The 12,893-nt window shown below is 38.1% G+C and overlaps 1 protein-coding gene across 7 annotated transcripts in view; it reads right to left on the bottom strand.

Annotated features, from left to right (window-relative positions):
• MALRD1 (MAM and LDL receptor class A domain containing 1) overlaps window positions 1-12,893 on the bottom strand; it is a 743,525-nt gene that overhangs the window by 23,217 nt on the left and 707,415 nt on the right. For all 7 annotated transcript variants that reach the window (XM_044928177.2, XM_044928178.2, XM_044928176.2 and 4 more), the window contains 2 exons: window positions 7,628-7,707; window positions 7,438-7,534 (listed from right to left, as the gene is read on the bottom strand). In XM_044928177.2, coding sequence (XP_044784112.2) covers window positions 7,438-7,534; window positions 7,628-7,707 — 177 coding nt within the window. The remainder of the gene's footprint in view (window positions 1-7,437; window positions 7,535-7,627; window positions 7,708-12,893) is intronic.

A 12,893-nucleotide genomic window follows, 5' to 3' on the forward strand; every position in this document is an offset into this window, starting at 1 on the left:
CCAAGACATACGCCATGCCCCACTCACTCCACTCTGAATAAAAGGAGTTCTGAAATCCCCAGGCACAGGGTAGGGAATGGGACTCTTCTGAGAGGTGCAGAGAGGTGCCTGGGACAAAGGCACTTCTTCCTTTGAGGTCTTTTTTATGGGCTTGTTCTATCATTTCAAGACAAAAAACAAAGGTGAGGATTAAGGGAAAAGAATAGGTGGCATGGTATTCTTTAAAAAAAAAAGAGAGAGAGAGAGAGAAGAAAAGGGAGGAGGAGGAAGAGGAGAAATCATCATGATCACATATGGTCCAATCCTGTTTTTAAGGGAAATATTTCAAAACTCTGCTCTCCATTTTCCTTTTCTAGCTCAAAGTAAACATTTAGCAGAGTTGACAGAACATGGCCAATATATGCACAAAGGCCTGAGACTGGGGAGTTAGGTTTGTGCATCTTAACAGCTGTACTTCTTTTGGGCAAATGCATATGTGGAGAGAGCAAAGGTTTGCAAGCATTGGGACCTTAGTCATTGCCGCTGGTGGAATTCCAATTTGCTAAGGCTAAGAATTCAGTTCTGGGACCAAAGACAGGCTTACTAGTGACATTCTAGCTGCAAGAGCAGCTGAATGCCTTGAGGCATAAAGTAAGTAATTTTTGATTTTGGCTAAGGATAAATATTCATTACTGAACCCAGTTTAGGTCTAGCCAAGGATCACAAACTAGGAGAGAAGCAAAACTTCTGCCCCCAAAGAAACACATTATCATACAAGGTATTAGCAGTGGGAAAGGCTCTGGGAGAAAGAATAATAATATAGAGACAGATATTTTATTTGGCCATCAGGGCCACTCATTCATAAATCTCAACCAAGAACATCTGTACTTTGCATGGGCAGCTGGTAAACCTTTTGGGATTCCAGTCACCTTCTTTTTTATCAGAAATATAAACAATTACTATTTTGATCATTCTTTCCTTCCATTTTATCCCCAAAGTATTTTGTTTTACATTTCTACCTTTACACATCCCATAGTCAAATAAATACATTACTATAATGGAGTATGAGCCAGAAAGCATATAACACACATATATATATATCACACACACACACACACACACACATATATATATATCTTTGAGCTTTTGCAAGACCAGCACATAGGACATCTTAATAAATGTTCACGGCATTGAATCAAGAGGCATTTCCAAGATCATATTCAGGTCTTATAATTTCCTACTCAGTAATATTTTTATAGTTGTACATACTTATAATCCCATGAAATTATTTAGAAAGTTTTCAGAAAGACGTAGACCTATCTTATTTCTCAGCATAACTGAATGAAATAGGTCTGTTAATTTTTAACATCTGTTAGTGTATTTATTAAATCAACACAATCCCTCAGGAGTAAGTGCCACAAGACAGCATAATAAACAGCTATTTACTGTGTATTTTTCCCCAGGCAAAGATGATGTAATCCAAAATAGGAAAGCAGTGGGTGTTATGTGGCTTTAGGAAAATAAGGATAAATAGCCCACTATTTATTTGTGTTCCTTAATATTGGCTTTCTGGTGTAGGTGGGATTGTCACAGCTTTTTGTATTAACCGCAAACAACTCTAGAAGTTAATACAAATTTGCTGCATCCTCTAAAGATGTGAGAGCTGGATTATAAAGAAAGTTGAGTGCCAAAGAATTGATGCTTTTGAACTGTGCTGTTGGAGAAGACTCTTGAGAGTCCCTTGGACGGCAAGGTGATCCAACCAGTTCATCCTAAAGGAGATCAGTCCTGGGTGTTCATTGGAAGGACTGATGTTGAAGCTGAAAGTCCAATACTTTTGGCCACCTGATGTGAAAAGCTGGCTCATTTGAAAAGACCCTGATGCTGGGAAAGATTGAGGGCAGGAGGAGAAGGGGACAACAGAGGATGAGATGGTTGGATGGCATAACCAACTCAATGGGTTTGGGTGGACTCTGGGAGTTGGTGATGGACAAGGAGGCCTGGTGTGCTGCAGTTCATGGGGTCGCAAAGAATCGGACACGACTGAGCGACTGAACTGAATTAAAGTCTCATGAGGAAAATCTGGTGGATTTTGGACTCTGAGGCCAGGTGTGGTAGATACCTTTCAGAGACCTTTCGTGATGACCCCCATCATCCTTACCATGGGGCACTGTATGGGGTCCCAGCAGCCATGTTTGTACAGTTGATCTTGCCCTATAACTCACCCATAGTAGATTTTACCAGAAATGGGATCTTGACCCAAGTGGGCTAATTAGAGGGTCTTCCTTTGGAATATGGAATGGAGATAGAAAAACAAAGATATAGTCTCTCCACAGGTCTGGGGGCATAATGAGTTAACATCCATCCTCAAGGCAACACATTTTTGTTATATAGACAGAGTAAAGGCAGTATGTCTTCAGAGAAAGAATCACCAAGAGCGAAGCAAAAAGCAGCAGAGATGAGAAGCAGAATACCACTGGGTCCAGGCCTTTCTGAGGCCTGATCTCTTTATTCCTACCCTTGAGCTCTGTAAGACATGTGCATTGTTACACTAAATTCTTTATTTTGATTAAGGTGCTTGAGATGCTTTCTTCCCCTATAATCATGTCCTCACTCATACATTTGGTAGCAAGTAGCTAACAGAAAGGTCAGAGAATGTATAATAAAATCCAGGAACTGCATCTCTAAAAACAACTTAAAGAGGCTTGTTGCTGTGCTTAGCATTGTCTGAGCATGCAGTGCTCCATCCTGTGTTTTTCAGAAATGAATACAAAAAAGTTTCAAGTCATTGAAGGATCTCTTATGCTACAGATTGTTTTTTATAAAATCTAATGAAAAATATTAAGGTTAAGGTTTATTTAGAGAAGGTGATAAATTTCCTGCTTACATTAATTCCTGCCTATCTCAAAGTTTTGGTATTATTTTCAAGATGAGTCATTGTTATCATGTAGCTATCTCCCAGCCAAACATTCTAACTTGCTTTAGGGCTTAAATGATTTTTTGCAAAAAGACATTTAAAAAAAGTTAATGTGTAACATTTTAATTGAAAAGTCATTAGTAAACATGAGCATTATTTCTGGTGATGATCAGAAGTATGGATAATATTAAAGTACAGATAGTCTTCAATAGGTGTGTATTGGATATGTTATGCATATGATGCTAGAAACTGGGAATGTAAAGATAAGGAATGGTTAATATGGAAATTGTTAAGTAATAACACTACAAAATGGTGTTTTAACAGTCTCCTTGAGGATAACATTCTGACAACTCAGTGACTAGCCCTGAAGGAATACCAGGCTATTTTTACTTAGTATCAAAAATACATGTGTTTGTATCGCTCTGCTAGGCATATTGTGTGAAATGCCACACACTTTAGAGGAATGCAAACACTTCCCAAGGGTAGGGTGTGTGTGGAGGGTGGAGTTGGTGGAAAATCAAACTTGGTGCAGTGGTCTTTGAACATTGCCACTTGAGTTATCTCTAAAATAATTTAGAAAAATATGCATCTCCTTTTACATTTTTATTTTAATGTTAAAAATTGTATTGAGTCAAATTCTAGATAGGTTGATAAGAAGTTGGGGGTCCCTGAGGAGGAGAGAGGGATCTGGGGCTCTCAAGGGGTCTGGAGTTCGCAAGGAGGAGAAAAGGACAAACTTTTTTTTTTTCTATAGTCCTTAGTTTTAGTTTTCTTTCCTTAAGCCCAGAGCTGATGATTATACAACAAAACAACTCAGCTTAAACTCTGTACTAAGGACTGTATTAACAATGTATCCTGCTTGAGGATATGTTTCTCCTTCTTGAGAACCTTCTGACTAATCCTGTTATCTTAAAATGTAAATTGTGGGAGTGGGTCTAGTAAGACCTTTACAATCTTGGGACATTCTTTTGATTTATTGTAATAATTAATTTAAAAAGTATAAATGGCAACCCACTCCATTGTTCTTGCCTGGAGAATCCCAGGGACAGCAGAGCCTGGTGGGCTGCCGTCTCTGGGGTCGCACAGAGTCGGACACGACTGAAGCAACTTAGCAGCAGTAGCAGCATAGCTCCCTTGCTAAGACTAGTGAGGCGACACTTTCCATCCCCTTCTGATGTCTTTGTCAGAAGCTTTCTTTTTCACTGTAATGAAACTTCTGCCACACAAGAGCCCTGAGTGGTCAAGCCTGGTCTCTCCTCTGGTCCCGAAGCTAAATCTTCTTCGGAGATCAAGAATCCAATATCGTTCACAGTAAGCTATAAGTTTAGTGGTTGCAAAGAAAAGAATTTCTGGAATATTTTATATTGAGTTCTTTAAATTATGGAATTTGTCTACCATCTCATCTAAGTGACAAAGCCAGTCGTGCTAACTATCCAAGCAACCAACTCAAACTTAATTTTCAGAAAAAGCTGACATTGTTAAATTTAAATACATATGTTAAAACATGTCCCAGGGAATCAAAAAAAAAAAAAATGGTACAAATGAACTTATTTAGAAAACTGAAACAGACTCACAAACATAGAAAACAAACTATGGTTTGTTACTGTTACCAAAGGGGAAAGGGGTGGGGAAGGGATAAATTAGGAGTTTGGGATTTAACAGGTACACACTTATTTAGTTGCTAAGTTGTGCCCCACTCTTTTGCGACCCCATGGACTGTAGCCTACTAGACTCTTACTTCTATATGTAAAATAGATAAACAACAAAGTCCTACTGTATAGCACAGGGAACTATATTTGATACTTTGTAAAAACCTATAATGGAAAGTAATCTGGAAAAAAATATATGTTATATACACATATAACTGGGTCACTTTGCTATACACCAGAAACTAACACCACACTGTAAAACAACTGTACCTCAATTAAGAAAAAAATTATGATTTCAAACTCTAAGTGAGAAAGGAGAGAAAGAGGAAAAGAGATCTCTCGGGCTGGGCTGTGGTGCCACCAACATTTGCCTTAGAAGTCTCTCCATAGCCCAGAATATACAGGTTGTCCAATATGAATCTGGAGAAGGTGTGAAACTTAAGGTTCTTTTTGAGGACTTCTGCTGATTGTGTTCATATTGTTAGGTAGGTAGAATAGGGAAAAGGAGTCCAAAATGGCGGTGGCTAAAAGACAAAGAAGGGAAAAGCCCGTGAAAATAGAACAAAGAAAGGTCAAAGGAAGGTCCGAGGACCAGAGTGAAGACTTCAGGTAGAACAAACAGCACTCCTAGATAAGCCCAATTTGCATAGGGCAGGCCCAGGTGGAGGAAAAAACATATAAAAGGAGGAGCCAAAGCGCTTTCTCATCTCTTTCTCTCCCGCGTGTGTGCGCACTTTCTTTCTCTCTCCCTCTCTCTCCCTCTCTCACTCTCTCCCTCCCCTGCGTGCTCCTCCACTCTCTTCTCTTCCAGTCTTTGGGTTGGCATGCCCTCACGCTTCGAGGATGGATTCTCCTGCTATCTTCTAAATAAAACAGAGCTGTAACACTGATTTGCCTAAGAGCTGTAACACGGTTTGTCCAAGACCTGAGAGCTGTGACGTGCTGAGGGCTTTAATGTCCGTCGCTCCAAATCTTTGTTGTGACAAGACAAAGAACGGAGGAACATGCACTCGTGTGACAAAGTGAAAACTTATTTATATAATGCAATGATTAGTTTTATGTGTCAACTTGGTTGGGCTGTGGAGCCCTATTGTTTGTTCAAACAATACTCGAGATGCGACTGTGAAGGACTTCTCAGATGTCACGAGCACTTACCATCAGCCAACTTCAAGATTACTACCTGTATTGTGGGTGGGGCTCACTCACTTATTCACAGGCTTTAGGAGTAAAGGCTGAGATCTCTTAAAAAAGAAAGAATTCTGCCTCAAGATTACAACAGAGAAATCCTACCTGTGTTTCCAGTCTGATAGCTTGTCTGAAAGATTCTAGACTCAAGCTTACACCATGAACACTTACTTGACTTTCCAGCTTGCAGGCCTGCCCTGCAAGTTTCACGCTTGCCAGTCCCCACTATTACATGAATAAATAAGTCCTTCTCTCTTAATATATTATATTATTGTCTTCTTAATACAATTAAACATGATTATCTCATTAATATTAATAAACACTTTTATAATTCATATTGCATAAATGGAATATATTAATATGTAATTCTTTATATGAAGATATATGTTAATTTTAAGATATCTTAATATATTGTATACTGACATATTTAAACATAATAAGATAATATATTAACATAATACTTATATAATAATTACTAATTTATTGTATAGGTTTTGTAGTATATTATATTTATACATTAAATATATTATGTATTTGATAATTAAAGATATATATACACACAGAAGGATAGAAACAACAGGATATCTACCTAGATAGCTAGCTTCTATCTTTTAATCTATTTTTTTGTTTCTCTGGAAAAAGCTACTATATAGTAGCACAAAACCAGTGTTTCACTTAGTAGCTTTGTTTCTGTTTTTTCCCAGTACATTAAGTCCAGACTTATTTTCATTCATATTTGTATCCACATTGTCTGGCATATTTTAGGCACATAAGAAACAAAGAATTAATAGATGAGTAAGATCTTAATAGTAATGGATTAAAACATATCTTTTTTCCTAATGAACACTATAATTTTATAATAAATTTGCCTTAATTGATGATATCAAGTTTGGTGTCTGCTAATTAACATGATTGCAGGCTGGTGATCTGAGGAGAATTCAAGCAGGAGGCACATTTAAGTTGGCACCAAGGAACAGGCAGCTTATCCAGGGCTCTGTGACACACTGGCTTGCAGCAAATCTAAATTTATGAACACAAATGCAGGTGTGCAAGACACGATGCATTTCTTTAATTTCTTAAAATTTCATTAAATCTTATTTTGAGCCCTTAGCTTGTTTAGTTCATGGGAAAGACAATCACTTTCATTACTGGGCAGATGTGATGTGTTTCTCATTCAGATGATAGAAGATGGGTATGAGGTAGGAAGCCCCAGAATCCTGAAGGGCACAATAGCTTGTGAGGTCTTAATCATGCATAAGTCCAGCCCACAGAGTCCCTCCCGGTGCACAGATCTCAGCCTCGGATCTGCATGCCGCCTGGGACATGGAGTCTTGGTCTGGGGCACTGGTGCAAGACCTCCCTGAGCAAGCTGAGAAAGGGTCTCTTTGACAGTTCTGCTGCCGACCCTGAGCACTGCCAGAAAGTGGGACATCCATCACCTTGTGCATTTTTCATTTGGGCTGAACGTCAGATTTTGTTATTTGGTGTCATCAAAAATGTTCCTAACATAATCAGAAAAGTAAACTTATGGCTTTTTATTTAAAAACTACTAATCATTAAATAGCTTAGGCTTTCTTCCCAGAAAAATAAATCCATGAAGTATGGAAAACTAAAGTTACCTGAATGTAATATGGAATGAAAGAAAAATATAACAAATGAAATGTTTCAGAAAATTGGTCTGCCAGAGCAATGGAAGGCATCACTTACCTTACTGGTACTTTTCTGTTGGCAAGAAAACACAAGACTGCTAGTGTAATATGAGCTATCAGGAAAGCTAATCCAATACCCAGGAGGGTCCATATATCTGGAATTTCAAACCAATGAAAAAATGTAAATATTCAGTGAAAAATATTAGAGACTCCAAAACTCAAGTGATTCTGGTCACAATGTCACTTACTGTTCTGAGTGTTCGTGAAATCAGCAGTCGGTGGGTTAACCTTGATGTGGCAACGATTTCCCTTCCAACCTTGTGCACATCTGGAAATGAGATAAAATGTGATAGTTGGCAAAAAAAAAAAAAAAAAAGAAGAAGTGGAAACATATTTTAGCAGTACTGTCATGGAATAAAACAATGAATGTTAAAAAACAATGAGATACCAGGAATGTGGGTAACTTTGATATGAAACCAAAAATGCTAAAGCAAAACAAAAAATTAAATGTTATTATTTTCACATTATTGTGTAAGAGAATTTTTTTTTCAATATTTATTCCCTCCTTGTTTTATCTGTAAGGTGAGGGCTTGATTTCTTTATCTATTTGGTGGGAACCATATTCCATATATTGGAATATATTTCCTTTGATTCTTGTGTTCCACAGTTCCTTTGATTACTGTGGCAGACAAATTCCATATTTCCATATATTGGAAAAGACCCTAATACTGGGAAAGATTGAAGGCAGGAGGAGAAGGGATGAGGATGAGATGGTTGGATGACATTACTGACTTGATGGACATGAGTTTGAGCAAGCTCCAGGAGTTAGTGATGGTCAGGGAAGCCTGGCATGCTGCAGTCCATGGGGTCGCAAAGAGTCAGACATGACTGAGCAATGGAACTGAACGGATGGTGGGAACAAGACTCATTTCTTGTTTTCAAAATTTGACTTCACTTTTCACTTAACTTTTTCATTTGTCTCAAACTCTAAAGCTAGCACATTTTTCAATAGTGAATGGATTTAAGTTCTTTCAGATACCAAGAGAGAATATTCAAATAATAGATTAACATAAATATAAATTAGAGAGTATTTTTATTTCTCATTATAAGGGGATGATCCTTCAATTTCATAGATGTGGAATCAGATTAATAATCAAATTGGAAATACCATCAATCCTATAGGATTTCACTATCTCTGCTTTATTTAGGGTCATACGTGATGAAATTTGTAACACTGGGAGCATCTGCTCTGATATGGATGGCCTTCAGAAAGCTCAGAACCGGAGACTAACTCATGCCTCAAAGGGAAACGGGGTTTATTTCTAAGCAGTATAAGTGTCAGAATTTCTCTGGTAGAATGTGTTTGCATATGAATGTGAAAGTTTATATATACATACATTCTTGTTTACCAGAAATAACAGGATACAAATTAAGACGGGTTTGGTTGAGTTTCCTGCCAAGTTCATAGTACATGTGACAAAACTGGATTAAAAACTGGCTTTTGAATGCATGTTTTTAAAAGCTATGTGTTAGAAGTAATGTTTCTTCAGCACACAGTTAATTTTTTTCTCAATCTCTCTTTTGAGTTTGAAAATCTGAATAACCAATAGCAATTTCTTTAAAAAAGCAATAGCTTCCTTAAATATAAAAAGCTTAGAGGTTCAAGGGGGCCCATAAGAATGCCTTCTTTCCTTAGTAAATATTCTTTAAAAAGTAGAAATTTAAGACAATTTAGTTGTTTTTGATGTCTCTATACAAATTAAAATAAATCAGAAATGTTTAAGATCAGAGTCTATTTGTTTTTTTATTCTCATAAACCTTAATAAGTATTCTTGATCAGTTCTCAGGTTGTGAGAACTCACACTCTCAGTGTGAGTCTACATGTCAGTCTTTCGCATTTTGCCTTACACTGACTTGATCTAAGACATTACTTTGCTGACAAAGGTCTGTATAGTCAAAGTTATGATTTTTCTAGCAGTCATGTACAGATGTGAGAGTTGGACCATAAAGAAGGCTGAGTGCTGAAGAATCGATGCTTTTCAAATTGTGGTACTGGATAAGACTTGAGGTTCCCTTGAAATGCAAGGAGATCAAACCAGTCAATCTTAAAGATCACTGAGTTTTTTTGTTTTTTTTTTTTTAAGGCTAGTCATCCTCTCTATTCCTTTTCATGTGCAATCTGAAGCTTAGATATCTCATTCATCTATTTATTTTTCACTAGAAAATCATCAATAGTAGCATCAGTTCACTTCAGTTCAGTTCAGGTGCTCAGTCGTGTCTGACTCTTTGAGACCCCGTGAATTGCAGCATGCCAGGCCTCCCTGTCCATCACCAACTCCCGGAGTTCACTCATACTCATGTCCATCAAGTTGATGATGCCATCCAGCCATCTCATCCTCTGTCATCCCCTTCTCCTCTTGCCCCCAAACCCTCTCAGCATCAGAGTCTTTTCCAATGAGTCAACTCTTTGCATGAGGTGGCCAAAGTATTGGAGTTTCAGCTTTAGCATCATTCCTTCCAAAGAACACCCAGGACTGGTGTTTAGAATGGACGGATTGGATCTCCTTGCAGTCCAAGGGACTCTCAAGAGTCTTCTCCAACACCACAGTTCAAAAGCATCAATTCTTTGGTGCTCAGCTTTCTTCACAGTTCAACTCTCACATCCATACATGACCACTGGAAAAAACATAGCCTTGACTAGACGGACCTTTGTTGGCAAAGTAATGTCTCTGCTTTTGAATATGCTATCTAGGTTGGTCATAACTTTCCTTCCAAGGAGTAAGCATCTTTTAATTTCATGGCTGCAATCACCATCTGCAGTGATTTTGGAGCCCCCCAAAATAAAGTCTGACACTGTTTCCCCATCTATTTCCCATGAAGTGATACCAAATGAAACAGTAGCATACCAAATAAAAAATAAAAGTGACTGTTCCTGAAGAAGGAAGGCACAGATTGTTATTTTCAGTGGCAGCGTTCTGGGTAGTTTTAACAGTTGTTGGGGATGCAAGGTGAAGGCTCTTGTGGGGAGAAAAAGGGAAAGTAGATGATCTATTGGAAAGAACCTGGTGTGCTTTGCCTAAGCAGATGCCAACCAGGGGATACCAGTCCAGGTGGGGCGTTCCAGGCACAGCTGTGAAAAGCTGGTTGGCTGGGTGGTGAGTTGGGTGGGTGTGGGGAGTCCTGTATAACTGTCTGATACCAAGAGTGAGATCCCTAAAAGAATGGGGCAATGAGATTCACCCTATTTGCTTGAAAATTAAAGACCAAATCATCCTTTCTAGGTAATGTTTTAGCTACCTTATGATTAGACAAGACTGAATGGGTTGGGTTGTATAACCCTTGTATAACCCAACGAGATTTATTAATATAAGGATGATAAACACTATATAATATTTGTGCTAAAGACTAGGATTATTGTTGTTGTTTAGTCACTAAGTCGTATCCAATTCCTTTGCAACCCCATGGACTATAGCCTGCCATGCTCCTCTGTCCGTGGGATTTCCCAGGCAAGAATACTGGAATGGGTTGTATTTCCTTCTCTAGGGGATCTTCCTGACCCAGGGACCAAACCTGCATCTATTGCATCTCCTGAAGATTCCTTACCAATGAGCCAACAGGGAAGCCAAAGACTAGGATATCTCAGTCTAAATGAGAAGGCTTGTTTTGTTTTAATGTCAAGAAGAAAAGAAATGTTAGATGTGATGAAATTATTCTGGAAGTCTTTTTCATACTGAGTCATAAGAAACAGTTTAATCAAAAAAATTACCTGCTAAGCTTGACAAAAAGTCAAAAATAACTCGTTTTTATTTAGAAAGTACGCATAAGCAAAAAGTTTTTGAGGAAAATTTAATTTATTCCGAGTTAATGTGAGGCTGTGTGTTTTCTCATTTATTTCATATACCTAATGAAATGAGTTTAACATTGGAGCATTTCAGCCTTATGTTTTGTTGTTCAGTTGCTCCGTCATTTCCAACTCTTTGTGACCCCATGGACTGTGGCACGCCAGGCTTTCCTGTCCTTCACTATCTCCTGGAGCTTGCTCAGACTCATATCTATTGAGTCGGTGATGCCACCCATCCACCTCGTCCTCTGTCGTCCCCTTCTCCTGTTTTCAATCTTTCCCAGCATCAGGATCTTTTCAAACAAGTCAGTTCTTTGCATCAGGTTGTCAAAGTATTGGAGCTTCAGCTTCAGCATCAGTCCTTCCAATGAATATTCAGGATTGATTTCCTTTAGAATTGACTGGTTTGATCTCTTTGCAGTCCAAGGGATTCTCAAGAGTATTCTCCAACACCATAATTCAAAAGCATTAATTCTTCAGCGCTCAGCTTTCTTTATGGTCCAACTCTCACATCCATACATGACTACTGGAAAAACCATAGCCTTGACTAGACGGACCTTTGTCAGCAAAGTGATGTCTCTGCTTTTTAGTATGTTGTTATGTTTGTCATAGCTTTTCTTCCAAGGGGCATTTGGAAGCCTTTCAGCCTTATTTTAGAACAATGGAAGTTCAAGCTGCTACTCAATTATCATGTATGTTATGACTGCCTGCCCCAAATTCATTGAAACACCCATCTTCCTTCCCTTCCCTCTGTCAAATTATAAGCATTTCTATGGTTTGGTTGAGATGGAACCCCAGCCTGTCTCTAGGGTTATCTCATTTTCCTTGGTGCAGTGTTTTGCCTCAGGACCCTGTCCATTACCAGACAGCACTTCCAGTCAACAGGGATTGGTTCATAGACAGACATGGACATAAGTTGTCCAGAAATAATTCTGTCACCAGTGGGTACACATTGATGGATATTTGTGGTAAGAATTATCCTCTGCCCAATTCTGATGTGGACAAGTAAGAATATAGCCTTATGAAGCTACCATTTTTCTACAAAAGCCAGCCTGAGGATAAAATAACCTACTGGGAAGACATAGCCTAGGAAATCATAGAGAAAGGGAAGAACAATCTTAATGGCATTTCAACCTGAAAGTCTGTTCCTGTTTCAAGTCTGCTCTGCATTCAGACTTTTTAGATACATGAGTCGATAAATTCCTTTATCATTTGAGCCAGTTTGAGTTTGGTCTTCTTTTAGGAACACACATGCAAAACCCATTTTCCTACTCTTCCATTTTGATCCCTGAAGTTCTCCTCATTAAATCAATATCCCTTATTCTTAAAATAGTTATTGAATGTCTACTACATACAAGATAGTCTGCTACATAGAAAAAGGATGGCCAAGATATGCTAGATAATTGGCAGGAGCATAAACTTAGGAGATAAAAACTTTTTTAAACATAAGTAAGAAACAAAATAGAAAATAAAATATATGAAGTATATAAGAAAGGGAAAGAAAAATGCTAAAGGAGAAGATGAAAAAACTGTTTCCAGAATCTATTTCTCCAGACTCAGAAAGTGAAAAATGTATAATCACAACCAGACATGTATGGAACAAGTGATTTATTAAAGTGTATTTATTCCAGAGCATGAAGTATTTATATATATATATTACAACGAGTAAGAAA

Source organism: Bubalus bubalis, chromosome 14 (genome assembly GCF_019923935.1).
Source record: "Bubalus bubalis isolate 160015118507 breed Murrah chromosome 14, NDDB_SH_1, whole genome shotgun sequence".
Lineage (NCBI taxonomy): Eukaryota > Metazoa > Chordata > Mammalia > Artiodactyla > Bovidae > Bubalus > Bubalus bubalis.